Source organism: Vanessa tameamea, chromosome 13 (genome assembly GCF_037043105.1).
Source record: "Vanessa tameamea isolate UH-Manoa-2023 chromosome 13, ilVanTame1 primary haplotype, whole genome shotgun sequence".
In the NCBI taxonomy this organism is placed as follows: domain Eukaryota; kingdom Metazoa; phylum Arthropoda; class Insecta; order Lepidoptera; family Nymphalidae; genus Vanessa; species Vanessa tameamea.
Window position 1 is genome coordinate 9,610,560 of NC_087321.1, and position 19,221 is coordinate 9,629,780.

General features: G+C 30.2%; 1 protein-coding gene across 4 annotated transcripts; it reads right to left on the minus strand.

The window, feature by feature from the left end:
* Positions 1–4,518: 4,518 nt before the first annotated feature.
* LOC113403459 (phosphoserine phosphatase) lies at positions 4,519–18,598 on the minus strand. 4 transcript variants are annotated; one of them, XM_026644009.2, is made up of 6 exons: positions 18,438–18,598; positions 15,144–15,344; positions 12,382–12,516; positions 10,874–11,019; positions 6,183–6,344; positions 4,519–5,573 (listed from the first exon to the last, which is right to left on the minus strand). In XM_026644009.2, exons 2-6 carry the CDS (start codon positions 15,281–15,283, stop codon positions 5,470–5,472), a joined length of 687 nt encoding a protein of 228 aa, XP_026499794.1. In that variant the 5' UTR covers positions 15,284–15,344; positions 18,438–18,598; the 3' UTR covers positions 4,519–5,469. The 4 variants fall into 4 exon arrangements, with proteins under 4 accessions (XP_026499794.1, XP_026499793.1, XP_026499795.1 ...); XM_026644008.2 differs by lacking the exon at positions 18,438–18,598 and adding an exon at positions 15,941–16,098; XM_026644010.2 differs by lacking the exon at positions 18,438–18,598 and adding an exon at positions 15,946–16,077.
* Positions 18,599–19,221: the final 623 nt, after the last annotated feature.

Here is a 19,221-nt window from a genome sequence, read left to right on the forward strand (position 1 = left end):
ATTATATAATATTGATTGTTTCGAATGTTATAATAAAGTTGGAGGTACTGATTCAAAATTAGTCAAAATAAATAATATTATTAAAAAAAAAACATTGTTAAGCTTGAAAAGTTACAACTTTCAAATCTCACTTGTAAGCTAACAATATTGAAATAAACTCAGTATGACAGTTCAATTTTTATTCGTCATGTCAAACATGTATGAGCGAAATACTTACTTATCCAGTACATTATGTTTTAATAACTGATAATGAAAAACTGAAAATCAATTTACAGCTTCGGAACATTATTTTGAAGGAAATATATCCTCGAAACCATTTGATAACAAGAACGATTACATTTATTCAAAGTTAAGCCAATGTTTGGAACAATAAATAGAAAAAAAATACACTAGTTTCACTTTTTGTAACACTTCACTTCGATCACATGAAGTCATGAAAAACGTTTTAAATGTGGCCGAATAATTCGTTTTAATATAAATTACCGGTACAATGCCGACATGCAGCGTGGCCTGACCTTTCAGAAGTTAGCGCGACTGCGCGAGAGTCGCGCGGGGTCACAAACGAATTATTTTTAGAGTTGAAAGTTCGAAATACATCGTTTCAGGCGTCTTTCCATAGCTACATAAGCTTCCGCTTGTATCTGGAGAAACTTAGATAAATATGTGTTTTACATAGACAAAAAAAGACAACGGCACTTTTTTTTTAAGCTCTACATTTCAGTGAAAATGTTTTTTATTTATTACAATACTTTGAAAACTATTATATTATTATAAGTAGTAACTTAAACAATTACGTTTTTTAAATAAACGTATTTTTTAAGTGTATAACTATGTTGTGTATAATTCTAATTTATGTTCTTAAAGTTTCAGTAATTATTTATAAAAAAAAACACGATTGAAATAAACAAGAGCTAAGTTCATTTTAATAAAACAGCAAACACACTCCTTAATAATTTCAGTATACATTGTGTGTTCAGGTGGTATCTATTATAGACTTGGCTCGTGCCTGCTCGACCCCTTGGTGTAAAGGTCAGATGTAATCGAACATTCTATCAACCACGGCTGCCATTAAATTGTTAAGCTTGACCTTTTAACAAACGCTACCTAACTTCGCAGATGAATTGACCAGCTGCTAGATACTTTAATTGATAACATTTAATTAAATTTCTATAAAGTGAATAGTATAAGGAATCTGAATATGTTCTGAGAATCTGAAACTCGCAATAGAGCGGCACGGCGCACGCAAAACACTAAATGGACTTTGACATTAAAAATTTTATTAGTGAATGAAACTTTATATAATATGTTGAACGTCACTCTAAAAATAAATATGAAAAATACAATGATTTTTATAAAACAAATCAAAGGCCATACTTACACTAGTTATTATACTTGAAAATCGTTCATTATTTTATTAATACTTTAAATAAATAAAGTTATTTACAAAAAGACAAATGTCTAAATTATATTATAATTTTCACAAAAAATATAAAATTAACTTTTGATATAGAGAAAGTGATATTTTATATACTGAAATAAGTTGACTCATTTCATTTCAATCAACGCTAATTTATTTGCGTATCGCTATTGTTTTAAAGTGACACTTAGGTATACTTTTTTATTTAGATTACTTAAATTAGGTAATTCAATTGTAGACCAGCTGTCGTATACACAGTAATTACAGTCTTATGTTTGCCTTAAATTAAAGAGTTTGACGAAGTTCCTCATAGGCTCTTCCAGTGAAAATATACATTTCGAATCGGCCGTACCTTTCTATTTAATTTAACTTCGAAGACTCATTTCCTAGATAAATAAGTGATTTTCCAATTCTATAACAAAACGTGAAACCAGCTAGGCCTAGCGTTATCAAAAACCATGCTTTATCATTTTAAATACTTCCATTGTATAAAAAAAATAAGTACAATAATATTAAATCATTATATTACTAACATAAATTAAACAGAATCAAATAAAATCCTAAATTACATGTAACGCCTGAAGAAAAAATTAAGCAAATGCGTTAACGTGATACATGCTATTTATTGAGCATGCTTTTAGTTAATCCTCGGTAATGTCTAGCTGCGGTCGTGGATGCTTGAGGTAGGGATCTTACGTGTCCTGTTTCAGGTAGAGAGCACTATGGCATGCACTAGCGAGGAAAGCGTGGACCAAGTAGTTAATGGTAGAGGTTTGTAGAAGCCCGTCTATGTAGTACCACCCACTCATCTTAAAAGAATTCATAATAGGTACGTGTCTATAGTCTAAGAGCCAGTGATCGGCAGACTTACGGTATAGTAGCAAACTCCATATTACTGCCAGGTATACTGATCACCTGCTGTTGGGGAAATGGAGGTTCACTATTCCCATCAAGGGTTCCTTTGAGCGCGCTAAGGAGTCGAAAAGCATAAAAATTTACTTTCAAAAGGTGATCACTTATTCTGGTTCCTACTATATTTTTTATAATTTCAAAGGTACCTAAACTTGATACAAATTTAATTTTTTAATTTTTTAATTTATTTATAATTATAGTATAAATATTATATATACATGTAATTATGTAAAATATGTAATGTAATTACGTAAAATGATTTATATTATAATTATAGTATAAATATTATATATAAATGTTATATGTAATGACTTTATAAATATAAGGTTGTATAAATCATCATCATAGTCAGGTGACACGTTATTTACGTGGCCTACCAAGACCTTGCACAAAGCTTGGGCTTTGTGCAAGCCCGTCTGTTTCATAGTTAACGAATTCAAAGTCAAAAATCTCTATTCAATATAGAACGCGTTACACTTGCTTATTGATAGTCAAAATACATTTTCCATGCATTATAGGAATGTTGCAAAAAATGTGAAAAACAGTATGCTTAAAAACATAAACTTATGTAAAAAAATTAATTGTTATTATTAGACGCTAAAATCGATAAAATTAAAAATAAAGCAAGTAATTGTAGAGGAAAATATACATCAAGAGATCCTCTACAGAGTATATTTGATGTAATTTTTTTGTAAAATGAAAAAAAAAGTTATGAAGAATAAAAAAAAATTATTGAAGATATTTTAACACTTTGCTTATAACTTCATTATTTTTGATTTCACAGTGAAAATTAATATAAACATAATTGTTGACAAAGCGATTTGCTACATTTGTCTTTAAAAATTTTCTGTAACCTCAGTAGTTACAGAGATATAGTAAAAAGGCGTTTGCACCCATTTTTCTAAGATGGCTGCCGCGGGACAAAGTTCCCAACCCGATAAACTTGGGGTTAACCTTCTACTGACACCACACATCCCTAAAATAAAATTGCGTCTTCTGAGAAACGCAAGGTGAAATGTAACATTTCATTGAACTATGTATTAATAGTATATGATTCAAAATTTCAGAAAAGTCATTTATGGTTTTGCATACATAAATAACATTATTAAAAAAGAATTAAGAAGCGACAATCATTAATTTTTTTTTTTTTTATTTACCTTTTATTATATCTTTTAGGCCCCGGTTATAGATTGCATGAATATCCCTCTTCTGCAATATAAAAATGGTATTAATATTTACCTACATTAACCCAGAAAAGAGCCATAAGACATTATACTGTGGATATATCTATAAGTCTAGGCGAGCCGTGTCAATAGTCTATTTAAATCAATCAATTGTCTATTTGTTGCTTCTTTAACCGCGTAGGCTGCTGAGCTTTAGTCTAGTCGCGAATCTATTTATATGGGGGCCCCATTTGAACTTAGAGCATTGTTCACATCGTTACATATTGAAAGACGACTTTATATTTTAAAATTAAAAAAGTCACATCAGCAAACAATTCTATCGCTATATTATTACTTGAAATATGTGGCTGGTCATTTATATAAACGAGGAAGAAAAATGGACCAAGAATAAATCTTTGAGAGACCCCACCCCCAGTAACTGGAGCCCCAGGATATCTCTTTCGATTTACATCAACCTATTAAATCCGATTGCTCAGATACGAAATCAAAAGATTGAGTGAGTGTATTTAATAATCACGTACCAACCACTAATCAGACATTATTTCAAGTGAGCCAGTGTAACTATAGACACAAGGGACATAACAACTTAGTTCCTAAGGTTGTTGGCACATTGAAAATGTAAGTAATGGTTCATATTTCATACAACGCCAATTTTTGTGGGCACTTACTATCACGTAAACCTTCCGTCTACCTTCATGTTAAAAAAAATATAATTATGTTAAAGACAGCATACTAAGCATTTTAAATTTCCTGAAAAACGGAATTTGCTCGTCGAAACGAATAAAAAAATTAGAGATCACCTGGGGACCGACCGCAATAGAATAAACTTTGAACTATCCAAATCGCTCTAGCCGGAAACGCTAACCATATATGAAAAAGAAAAACACCCGCGTTAAACATATTACCACCTATCAAAGAAGTCGGTTAAAATCTTGCATTACACTAAAAGGAAACACAAATCATACTCAAATAAATATATGTATATTTAATTAAACAAACATAATATGCATATGAATTTTATAGATTTATTTCTTATATTAGGAAGTACACAGCCATTTTTGATAGTACAAAAAGCTACATATATATCATTTGTTGAGGTCATTGCCTCATATAACTTATAATAAAATTTAATACCGTAAAGTATCTATTAATTAAAAATTGTACTAACAATTACCTAGACAACATAAAAAAACTGAATTATTCAATAATTTTATTTACAAATACAATTAGACAATGTTGTGAAAAAATTACCAAGATTTAAAGGAGAATGTAATACAATATATAGGAGGCGAGGAGGTGAGATGAATCAAAACATCGTCAGGAAACCTGCATGTGTCTAATTTCAACAAAATTCTGCCACATGTGTATTCCACCAACGTGGTGGATTATGCTCCAAAAACCTTCTTCTCAAAGAGATAGGAAGCCTTAGCCCAGCAGTGGGAAATTTATAGGCTGTTAATGTAAAGGAGAATATCAAGAATATGAAATTAAAAAAAAAATCTAATCAAAACATTATGTAACGGGGTTACTTTAAAAATGATTTTCTCTTTTAAATCTTAATAATTTTCATTATTGTTTCTCTGAGCTAGAACACGAGTCACGACATAATCCAATTATTTTTACACATAAAAAGCTATAACGACAATTATTTCAAGCACCTTAACTCGGGACCAAGTCCTCAAAATACTAAAACTTGTACTCAAAGTACCGATAACAAAATAAAGTTCTATTTGTAAATGCATTCAAATTGCGACTTAGTCCAATAACTTAAGGTTCAATTTTCCTATAAAAATTGCGGTTGACATTTTTATTAATGTTAAAGAAATTTAATCTTTATTTCTATTGTCATATGATTGAGTCAATCTTTTGTACCGGTTTGTCATGCAATATTTGATCTTTATATCAGTGTGATAAAGTCGATTTTCCCTAAACATTTATTTATTCTATACGTGCCGTTCATTTAGTCTGGATAGCTAGATAAGAAATTAGTTCCTGGAAGCTTGTGATGTACCAGGCAGATCTCTTCTTCACCTCTTCTCTTACTACGTTACCGCCAAAACCTTAAACAATAATTAATATTACAATGACGATGTTCTTCGAACCTAGTATAGTGCCTATAGTATACGAGTATGAGCAAATTAAAGGATACACTATACTTCCTCGCTGTGTTAAGATGGTATAACATTACTTTATTTTGCAAGGGAACCAAGCATTATTTTAAACCTTGATAACAACACAAATGGAACATTAACAAAGTTACCACTAATTTGTTAAACATAAGAACCTAAACACATTCAATGATTAAAGATTAAGTTAACTTTTAAGTATTGAACTGCTACTGATAAAAAAAATATCAGCCCGACCAAAGTTTTCACCCAGCTTTGAATTCATCCTAAGTTTAATTTGAAAGATATCTCTTTGCTACACAGAAGACCAATATTGAAATTGCAATTTTTTTTTTTATTAACATTCATTATATAGCATGAAAATATTTTATAATATTTGCTTTATACACAAAATTTATAAACTTTACTAATAAATGTTTGGTAACGTTTAGAACAGCAGTGTGGCAGCGAGTGTATTTAACGACATTACCATTAAAGAGAGACTGGATTTTATGTAAACATTTGAAATGTACATTTACGTTTTGATTAGTGATAATAAATTACCTATAAATGCATCGGCGGGTGGACTCGCTTCGGCGTCAGTGGCTCCGTCGCCGATCATGATCAGCCGCTGGTAGCCGTGTTGTTCCTTCAGCCGTCTGATCACCATACCCTTACCACCAGACCTTGATGTTGGCTCGTTCTCATCGAAACCAGCATATTCGCCTGCAGAGAAAAATATTTCGAATTTTAAAATCCATTTTCGTCTGTATGTTTACAAATTCGTACCTACATCATTGATATCTTATGGGACCATAAGATATCCCGACCACAGCTGAGAATTTCTTTGCATTAAAATAATTTGATAAAAATAAATACTAAATTGTACAAAGGGCACGCCGCTATCAATATTCGATAAAAATAAATTTGAAATCAATACATTATCTATCTCTTATGATTTGTTGTAAAAGCGTACTGACAATGTAAGGTATTGCAAAAACAAAATACTTCTATATAATACGATTCTATTTTTAAAATAATGCATGCAAAAACAAGACGCAATCCGTGGCCCACTTCCCATTTGCGTAAAGAACGTCTCAATGAGCACGCACTGATTGCGTGCGCGATAACGAACTATTATTTTTCTGACAAACTGATTCATCAAACAAATGAAAATCAGCTATATTGCTAAACCAATACGGTTTAATTCTTTTTGTAATCTATTATATAACACGTCAACGGAATCACAATCTTATTACCTAAGATTAAGGATAATTTTCAATTGAACGTTTTTTGAATTTATCTCTCTCGGTGACAGTAAACACGTCGTCGAGAAATGGTCTGAGTGTATTGCATTAGTCAGGTCGTATGTCAATCCCGTGGGGTCTGTTACGTATTAAATTATCAATTATTTTAATTAAACAAGTTATTAATAAAACGACGCGAGGCTCGAAAATAAACAATATATATTATTAATTTATTATTATCTGTAACATTCTGCATGCATTTTGTTTCGTATTATATTTTTCTTTTCATTCAGTTTTAAAGTGTTTTATTAAAACACAATTCAGGACTTAATTCCTTAACTACTCGGTTTTTAAATAAACTCTTAATTCCATCGGATAACTAGTTTCGTTAAATGTATAAATTATTATGAAAAATACTTGTTGAGCGCGTATCCGCCACAGATTATTTGTTAAAAAATCTAACAATAATTAACAATTACACATGTAAACTAGATGGGTCAAATGCTAATATAACATCGATTACTTATATAACTGAATGATATCATTGGAACTATAAATGTCAGATTACACACGGTTGAGTTAACTGTTGGATAGTGACTCAAGTTTTAAGAATGTTTCGAGAGGTAAAAATACATTTAATGATTGAAAAAAAAATTAAGTTATAAATGCAAAATTTCACGATGACTAATTGTAAGTAATATATATAATTATTCTACGATTAACAATAACAATAAACGATACCCGATATAAATTCTCACTAATCGTCAATCAACTCCAAAAACTATACCAAACCACACACACACACACATAAACCCATTCATTTACAAAAATATTATTACATAACGTACGATCAAAATATTTAATATGTAAATCTGAAACAAACTATAATTTAAATTAGAAGCAATTAATAATATCTGTGACCTTATATATCATTAACGTATGCAACTTATATATATTTGTTAGATGAGAAAAATTTGGTTAAAAAAAATTAAATAATCAATAATGTCTCCATCAACATTTTCAACGGAGACTAGCAAACTGCGCAGGAGATATTGTGCACAAATGTTTTAAAAAAAACAACAAGTGCAATTTCTTTTCTCTCTTCCTCATAGTCCGACGGTACGACAATCACGACACGAACAGAGAGTTCGAGCGAATGACCAACTGCTTTACTTGTTTTCTGAGGCACGGAAATTAAATCACTGTTAAGTCGGATCAATCGGAGCTGTTACCGAATTTCTATTAAGAAAAACCTAATAACTTTTTAATGGCAAGATTTTAACACAGAATCACGAGACCACCGGCCTTATAAGCTAACCAAAAGACCAACGAAGTAGTCATTCAAAATAAAATATCTCCGTACAAACAAAAAATATTATATTAACGATAAAGTAAGCTTGTGAATAAATAAAAAATACATCATTACGGAAAATAAGTTTGTGTTCTCTCAGTCGTGTAATATGTTATTATTAAATCAATGAGGAATATTACATTTAGGGAATCCCTTTATATAATAGAAGAGGAAAATATGTGGAATTTACTTGTGTTCTTAGAGCAATTTAAATAATAATAAAGTTGATTCTCTTAAAATATTGGAAACGCAATTCGACACGACCGGAGTAAGATCAAGCGTTGAGGCAACGGTTTTGCGTGATTTCCGATGCAATGGTGTAGTAATTTCTAATCGAATTCCACGCTGCTACCTTAATACGAATACTTGACAGCAAAACGATTACTTCTATCGGGCAGGGGTTACAAAACAGGACAAAAAAATAGGTAACACCTTTTAAGTTAACTAGTCGCTTTAAGACTTGTGGTAAAAAATTGCTTTCTATAAACTAATAGTTGTCGCCTGCGGTTGCGCTCTTGGTTAAGGTTTAGGCATAACAAAATAGCCAATCTTTCCTTGGGTTTCAACACACTTACTTACTTTACGTTGCTTTCGCATTTAAGGAGTAACTCGCCGTTATTTTTATTTAAAAAAGTAATTCAATCGAGCAAACAGTTTCCTCCAAGGTCACGCGTAGCATATCAGAAAACAAAACATGATACGTCGATCTCTATCAATAGTAACTAATATCAATAACTTATTACAAACACTTAAGCAGTATGCACTAAAATCATCAAAGTTTATTCACCTTGCGTTCATTATCAACATATGATTTTCTTATCAGATAAAGAGCATGTCATTTTAAAGTGAATATACAATCAAAACTAAACTAAATTGATAAATTAACACACAAATATGATAAAACCGACCTAGATACTAGATAATAGAATTATATGAGTGCAATTGAAGTTACATTAATGATATCTAAAATTGAAAAGAAAAAATAGGAAAACTCCTTTAAAAAACAATCGTAATATTTATATTATCAAATCGTTATCAAGAAATATTTTTATATATAATTGTTTAAATAAGGATAAATAACATGTTTTGATACTTTATAGTGACAAAAACAATTTTCACAAACAATTGAATGTTAGTTTCAAAACATACATGTGATCGAACGAATAAAAATATCTGCATTAAAGTAATATATTAAAATAACCACTTTAAAAATAAATAAATATATCAATCCTTATAAACCATTGGCATAAGTTATTAATAAAAGAGTCTAAGTTTTTTTCTATGTTATAGGTAGGCGCACTGGCACATACGGCTACCGACTTTGCGTACTAAGATTTTATACACCTAGTGCCTGTACACTGGCTCACTCACCCTACAAACCAGAACACAACAATACTAAGTGCTTGCTGCTTGGTCGTAGAATACGTGACGAGTGGGTGGGGCCCAACCGGACTCGTACAAAGCGCTGCCACCATAAGTAACAGCTAGTACATTTACTATGCAACTGTACACGTGGGACATTTCACTTGCTCCAATACAAGTTTGTAGATACACATCTGGTGGAATTGTGCACGTGAATTTCTTCACGATATTTTCCTTCCCCGCCGAGCACGAGATGATTTATTAACACAAATTAAGCACATCAGAACAGTGGCGTTCCACTTTTTATAATCAAATATTTCATACTATTTTTAAATCAATAAATATTTTGCACATATCGAGCATGCGTAATGACATTGATAGCTATCTTATCAACGGTATTCTAAGTGCTCTTCAAATAAAAAAATGTCTAAAAAAATATATATATATAATTGTGTTATTTATAAAAATTCAAAACATTGTAATTGGGGTACACCTCGAACCAAAACCTAACATATGACTTAAGATCTGTATAATAATATACGTTAAATTTTTTTTGTAAATTGTGTGCTTTATTTGTATATGATGTAAGGGTCAACGTTTCGAAGCACGCTCCAGCTCAATGCTACTTAGTGCTTCACCGATACTGAATGATAACACAACGACCTCATTCTCTGGAGGCGTGCCCCGCTGTTTATCAACATGGAAATTATGCTTTTGTTTATGATATCATATAAAACATTTATAATTAAACTCATTGTTATTTATTCGTTGCTTATATTTCATCATAGCTAAGTTTGCCTTTATAACTACTGTATATACAACCTTCGAGTAATTTTCGGTGTATCATAATATATTTTAAATTATTATTGAATTTAGATATGGCAACACACACAAAAGTAATACGCAAGAACACGTATCTGCTCAAAGAAGAATAGAAGAAGATAAATTTAGAAGTTAATAGTTGTGAATTGTAATAAACGTAATACAAATAATTACTTTTTATTCAACATATTAACACTCATACTTACCTGCTTGTCGCGACTTACGAGATTGTTACTGTATGCGTGTGTACTAACGCGAAGTTATAGTCTTTACCAACAAACACACAAACAAAGCTTAGCTTTTTTAACATTAGTATGGGTGATACAACAAATATTTCTATCTCTTTCTTACGCGAGAAACTTCCTATTCGAAAGAACAGCAAGTATAAACTTAATTAACTAAACACGACAAAAATTGATGAAACTCTTACTACTTCATAAATAAACTTGATAATTTGTTGAAATTTAACTTACCATTAAAGAAGAATTTAAGTCTATTAGCGTAGACGTTTGATATAGGGATGCCCAGTTTGACAGCCACCGGTTCTATTAAACTTCTGAAACCTCCGGAGACCAGGTAAACGTCAACTCCACGCTCGTGTAACATTTTTACTAATTCACTGAAAACGACGAGTTAGTTTTATCCATCAGTCATCAGAAGCTTCGATAAAAATGTATTGCTTATTTGGATCTTAAGCATTCACATAACACACATTAAACATATGAAATCTCAGTGTCGCTTGCGAGGATTAGAATCCGTAGTATTTGATTACGAAATATGCATTCCAGCCACTGTGCTAACTCGGCACATAATATACGGATATTAATTTAAATCGCACAGTTAAAGTAGACCCTATTAGTTTAATATAAAGTTGCGTAGAAAACGCTTCAATTGCAACATCTTAGTATTACGATTAATCATTACTTGTGCATCTGTTTTAATTAGGTCGATTACAAATATGACCTCCTTTTTCGAAACCTTCTTTAAATTCATACAAAGACATATCTGGAATTTCTATCACTCTATATTTACACTTTGAAATCGGTCGGGTCAAACAATGATAGCCAACGAAGCGGACATAACCGGTTCATTTGCATATTATTTACTTGAACGTACTCAATATTTGGTAATCATGTATGATTGTTGACATATTGCGGTCAATCTTTGCAGAACTTTGATACGGGTATCGTAGAAATTGAATAGAAGTTTGGTAGAAAAAGCTAGGCAGGTGGACTTATTTCTTTTTTTTTTTTTAATATTGGACAACATCACATACATTACTCTGATCCCAATGTAAGTAGCTAAAGCACTTATGTTAGGGAAAATCAGAAGTAACGACGGTACCACAAAAACCCAAACCCAAGACAACATAGAAAACTAATGAACTTTTTCTACATCGACTCGGCCGGGAATCGAACCCGGGACCTCGGAGTTGCGTACCCATGAAAACCGGTGTACACACTACTCGACCACGGAGGTCTTATATCAAGACATATTTGATTGTTAGTGGTTCTATAGCCTATTCCAATAGAGGATTAAAGACAAATAAAAGCTTTGACCTTGAATTGACATGATAACATTGGTCGAGATCTTGAACCAATGGTATGATTTAAAGATTTGTGAATAGACGATATTCCGACTGTCGGTTATCTACAAATCTTGCATGGAAATTTCCAAATACCGTAGAAAATCTTTTTTTGAGATTGGTTGAAAATCTATTCTTGTTTTGAACGTAAGTTTTGAATGTATTCATTGACAAATTAATGACCTTCAAGATCCCTTGTTAATATAAGTTGATACAAATAGTCTTCAAACAGATTACACTTATCAATTTATCTGTGTATATTTTATTAAGGAAACAAGACCTAATCGTTTATCTTGATATTATTGATTTTAAGAAACACGATAATTTTTTTATAATCTACCCTCAGATTCTTTTTTTCCTTTTCTACATTAAAGAAGTAAAAAAAAAAAAACTTACGTGATACCAGGAGTCAGATGGATGGGAAAAGTTTCTAAGAATTCCTTAATCTGATTGACATTAGGTCTTATTATATCCAGCCTCTTTTTAAGTGCTTCCTGGAACGTCATATTACCACCCATTGCCTCGGCAGTTCTAAAATTAAAAACAAAAAAAGAATGACGGAAATCGTGTGTGTAAAATACAGATTATATATCCGCCAAGGTAAAGGTTACGCTAAAAGAAATGTCATGATCAAATTATTGTTTCGTACCTATCGTACCTATCTATTCGTCTGTGATAAGCATCGTGAATATTTATGAATTATAAAACTTTGAAATTGTGATAGTTAACCTGTTATCTGTGACAAAACTATAAAATATATACGATATTTTAAACGTTGCTGTGGTCAATTTGACAAAAATAAAATTGTTTCGAAAACTTTCCGTAAACATACACGTATACATTAAATACAGGGCAAGAATTTAAAGGCAACAGAGAATAAATCCCAGGAAGATTATTTTTGCCATTAATGGGACTATTAATGTTAAAAAGAACCTGATTGTTAAGTCACATTAACAACAAATACAAATCTTTCATTTGATTTCGTTTCGACCTTAAAAATTCGGCACTGCTTAAAAATATTGGCCTGAGCAAAGTGTCAACCTGTTCAGACAACCGGTTCTTGTTGGTCTTGTTCGTTTGTTCTTGTTCCGATCGGAAAAAAACCCCTATAATTTGGTAGCGGCATAAATATTAAACTTACATTACAGTGTTCGCATCATAGCCGATAAAACTGTCCTCACTAATACTACAAATAAATACAAAAGAATGTCTATTAAATTGTCCTGCTCTCTTGAAGCATTGGATTCTTTGCATGGAGATAGCTTATGGGAAAATATTATAAACTAATTTGTTAATGAAAAAGATTTTAATAATACACAGGGACCAAATGGAATGATACCAGAGAAAAATGTCCGGACCATTTAACGAAACACCTTCAGACATGGCGAAACTTTCAGAAAGAAATATTCATCTATAAAGTTACATAGTGACAATAATTTCACGTAACGAAAAATAATTAGGTATTATTTGTACATCATTATCATTAAATACTACGTCCTTGTTAACATGACACGTAATTTAGTTTTATAATTTATGTTATCGGCACTATTTTGGCGCGTGTTGTATTTCTAGCGATCAGGTGTACATATTAGTAAAAATTTGTATAAATGTATCTCATATATAATTAAATTTAATAGTATAACATATATAATTATACACATTTATACACTATCTAATAAACTAATTTTGGCACTTCTATTAGGGATGGGCCGAAATTCGTTTTAAATATCGAACATTCGGTGCAAGAAAAAATTAAAATAAAATGCAACTTACACTATTTTAACTGAAATGAATGGACGTCATACTATACTATCTAGCATAACTGTAAAATGGAACTACGTCTTTAGCAACAAGTAAATCTTAACATACAACGTGATAAAAATATTATACACTTATTTTTCCGGTATATAATATAATATACAGGGTTATTTGGAAAACATTTGGAAATGGAATAAAGTTCGGGCGAACTTCAGCCGATTTTTTTATTTTCACCGAATATTCGGCCGAATTTCATATTCAGTACAATCCACAATCGGCCCATCTCAAATTTCTATACTTAGCTATTTCTGTACCTTATTATATTAAATAAATAAAAAAATGAATAAAGTATATGTAATGATATATTTGGGTATATATGTCACAAGATTGACGCTTACTTTTATTATACAACTAAAATAATCAAAAGATACGATAAGATATTGTTGTTAGGCGTAACTGTTACTAGGTCATTTATTTTCAAATCGTTTAAGCCGATGAGAATTTATTATTTTAAAAGTATTTATTATATTACTATCGTCCCTACAAGTACCTACATGTGAAATCGAATAACCAATATGCACGGAACCCAACATTACTGATTATCTATGTATAGCGGTAGGATGTCTAATGAGTGTGCGGTACCCACCGAGACGGGCCAACTCGTGAAAACTCAGTAGAGCATGCCTCGATTTGTAAACGTGATCTTCAGTTAAAATTCACGTACTGTATCGACTGAACGCAGTCTTTATTGATAGCTTATATTTGTGCACAGATTGTTTGTTGTTAGTTGTTCAGAGATGACAGTAGTACGAGCCTTACAACAGGGTAGGAAGGGAAACTTAGTAATAATCGCATTCCTAGCAATATACGATATACCGTCCTCAGAAAATATACTAAGTGACTAGCTGCCCATCCTAACATCGTAAGAGTAAAGTTAAACTTTCTAAATTATTTTCTTAGAGGATGCTTTGGTAATAAAATAAACCTAAATTCCACATTTAAGTTTTCGAGGGTCAGTAGTTTTGGCTGTGCGTTGATAGTCAGGACAAACGATTATAAAAATTAATTACCAGCTTAAAAACTAGCAATTTAGAAGACAATCACCGAATTACTTTGAAATTATTAATTGATCACGATATTAACGAAATTCTTATACCATTTACTTAATATATTTCTGTCTAAAATTTCTAGTGATGAATAATTATTCGGTTATATTTAAATTTTAAATATACATTAAATACAATAACAGTAACTATGAATAAAAGAATTATTTAAAAATAAAACACTACATTAACAATTAAATTAAAATTCGATTCATGGATACTTCGAGAATAAAACTAATGCGCCTCGAAGTCTCTAGAAACAGTAACAGCTAGCATAATAAGGAAAGTTGTACTCACAATCTCTTCACCTCCTCTCCCTTGCCACAGAACCTGGCGAGTTCGTCAATGCCTTCATCCTGGATGACAGTGGAGTCAACGTCGAAACAAATACAATCAGTTGCTCGGAACAACTCCTGGACACTTTGCTGTGGTGACATTACGCTTATGGAGACCAGCGAGAGAGTTTTCAATGTTGCCAATTGGAGATTACTTTTTAAGCTGCAAATAATTGTATTGAAATTATTTCGTTTTAATTTATTAGTATTTCGTAATTGAGTTATTACTAAGTGTATTATTCTGAGTTAAACTTTTCATGCAGCAAGCATTGTTACTTCTAATGATACTTAACTCGTATTAACGCTATAGACCCTATTTATATAAGTCATGAAACTGTCTATTATTTTCCTTGTAAATTACAACTTATAATATCATGCATATTATTCACGATTAGTATTACCGAAGGTGTCGAACGTCATCAGCCTTAACCATGAACTAAATAAACACCATTCACATGGAATAAGGAAAAAAAACATGTTACCTTATTTTTTCTATTAGTTACCTTATTTAATCCTTACACACTTCACGAAAAATAATATACGAACAAGAAAATGTTGATTAATATACCATGCATATTATCGTGCAGTAAATAAATTTCTTTACTAAGTAATAAAATTTAAACCTGTATAAAGCCATTTTCGATGTCTTCTCAAAAAAAATATAACAATAAACGGTATAACTCTTTAACCGGTACGTTCTAAGTGAATAAAATTATTTATCTTTCGATTAAGGTTAAGATACAATTAAATGAAACCCACTTAACCGGAAACTATCGCGAACACGCCTCCGTCGAGTTAGATATCATATAGTACAGTGTACTCGGACCATTTTTATCGCCTTATATCCACCAGCTTCTCTCAGATAAGACTATGATGCGAGCTACAACACTTCTATCTGAGAGCTACGTACTATGAATGACGTCACAACGTCATATTCGCTTAAAGACATGCGGCCAGACGAAAGAAATATTTAAAGTAAGGGCGTCGAAACGACAGCTATCTCGCTCACTCGCGATATAAGAGTATGGAATGTTTGTGGAAACACTTGTTTTGCGAATTGCGTCGAGCGCAAAACCACCTTATCAACCGCAAGCGACGTAGTATGATAATGATAATAAACTTGTTTTTATTTAAAAGATGCAAAAAAAATAATTCGTTTCTAAGTAAACACAAGAAAACAAAACATAATACTTTTTTTTATAATATTATATATCCTAATGCTTTCCAATCCTATAAACATTTCTGTTTTATTTACTTATTTTTTTTAAGTACAATGTATAAATGCGTTTGTAGAACAAATACATATACAATAGTAGAAAAATAAAAATAATAACACATAATTAAGTAGGTACTTACAGATAAATATAACTATGATAAACTTATAACAACACATTTCTGCCATCCCAAGTCAACAAATCCTTCTTGGGGCAAGGTATTTGTTTCTACAATTCTGCAAATATTTTTAATTTACCATTTAATAATCAAGGCATATTATTCAATGAAAGATTATACAGAAACAGATGACCAAAAGTACTATTGCATAGAAGTTACTATTGTGTTGATTTATATGCACAATTTATAAATTTATTATTATTAGTATTTAATCAACAAACCTATGTAAATTATTTTGTCGAAAAGCATAACTTTAACAACTTAGTTTCTTGGTAGTATAACCATTAAATTAGACATTTATATCATTAAATTCATTCTGAACTAAAAGTAAGCTTTGCATGTAATAAAACTATTGAAGAAATATTTGTATGAGCCTGCTTGAACAAAGCATATTTTCTTATTAGATTATTTTCTATTGAAATTATAAATATGCCTATCCTAAATACATGCAACATGTGAGTTAATTACATCACAAGATATTTTTAATAATAACAATAACAAAGGTTTTTTCAATGTAGATATGAATATTATTATAACTTAGTGACTTTTTATTGCCATTAATTTATTCATAAATTTCGCATTCATGTCATGACATAACTTTTTAAAATAAATAAAAGGCTCAACTAAATACAATTATATAATGAAATATTATCTATTATAAATTTTTACAACAATAACAAAAAAGGCATGTTATATTACATGTTATTTTATTAAAAGATTATTAAAATCAGGTTATCAAACAGATATTGATAAATTAGTCATTTCAACGTGCCATTGAGAACAGTTAATTCTTAATATTATCAGTATATATGTTGCAAGGTTATCATTTGTATTTGTCATGCAAACATTGCGTGTCAATTCGAACATAATTTATCCCATACAATTTTAGAGCTTTAGTTATTAAGGCAAACTATTTGTTATTAAGGCGGCTAGGTCATTTTTTAAAATGTATTTTTACCAATATTTGATAAATCATATATTTTTGAAATTCATTAAATTTATTTAAAGATACATATAACTTTATGAGTATCTCTGATATTGTTTAGGATAAAATATGCAAATAGTTGTTACAAAATATTTACAATCTATGAAGTAACTAATGATTAAAAGCGGCAAAAGTTAAGGATAAATAATATCATCATATTTTTATTCATGAAGTAATTTTAATATCTTAGATAAACAATTTCCTGAAAAAAGAGATAAGGTCATTCAACAGACTATTTTGTATAAGAGCTATGTAAAACTTTTTTATACCCTTAGCTATAAGTTTACCAAACAAAGATAAATGTAAAATATAATGTAGTTTTTTTTATTCCCCCTTCAAAACATACTTTTTTTATAATTTTTGTATTAACAAGAATTGATCAAAGAAAAAAGTAATTACAGATAACCAATAAACAGAAGGATTGTGACCAATACACACTTAGTCATATAAAAGAAATATAATGATATTCAATGACTTTGCATAAAATGATAAACACCAGATTTAACCAGATATATCTACATAGATACTTTATCATATTTAGAGTGAAATATAATAAATCTCAATATTAATCAAGACTCTTAAATTATATTACTTTATATATTTTCAAGAATTTTAAATAATATTACTTTATCTTTTTTATTTATTTCCTGAAAGTTCAACTTACCACAAAAAAACATGACATAACAATTTATTAAACAAGGTCAATACACAAATCGGATTCGAAATCAAAATATTTGTTAAAATAAAGCATTTGTTACGCAAAATATTGTACATTATTAACTAATATGAGATTATAAATTATAAAATCATAGTAAAGTTCATACTTTCAAATATTCCTACAAGAAATAAGAAATCATTTAGAGTAATTGTGTTACTTACGACTAATCTCTATATTTCGTAGTAACTGGACAACAATTCAAAAACAACTTGATGTAAAATTACAGTCAGAATAAATAAATATTTAATATATAACAAATCACAGCTGTTTTTATTTACATTTTACATTACAATCACAACCACATTGGCAAGATCCAAGTTTTGACTTTTGATTTTGACATTGAAACTTTAGACCTAATTGAAACAAACTCAGTTCGTTTAACACCTGTCAGTGTATTATAAAATGTTTAAGGATAGTTGTAGGGACCTAATATTATTTTCATGTTTTTTTTAATAGATTTAAATAAAAATATTCTAAGCTATTAGTTACGTTTTTACTTAATTTACTGCTAGTTATATACTTTTTCAATACCTTAAAATACATACATTTATTTACATAAGAATTATTATCATTAAGTCCTTAACTATATACAATTAAAAAATAGCATTTCCCCGTTGAATCGCTTGAATTCTGAACCTCTGGCGCCAAAAAACAAACCAGCTCTCTTATCTTACCATACTTTTAATGAAGCCTTTTGTTATGTATGTACTTGTATCGTTTTTCCTCATTCGTATCCTTAAATGTATGCTCAACATTTTTACTAGTTTAAATTGCGTTAACACAAATACAATACAAATCTTTATATTATTGTATCCTCATAGATGCATAATAGAATAGCGACAGTAAACTTATACGATGTGTCAAATTAGTATTTTTAAGGATGTTTTTTATAAATGTTTACTAGATATTATAATTTTGTTTTATAAGTTAATGTCAACATGTTTG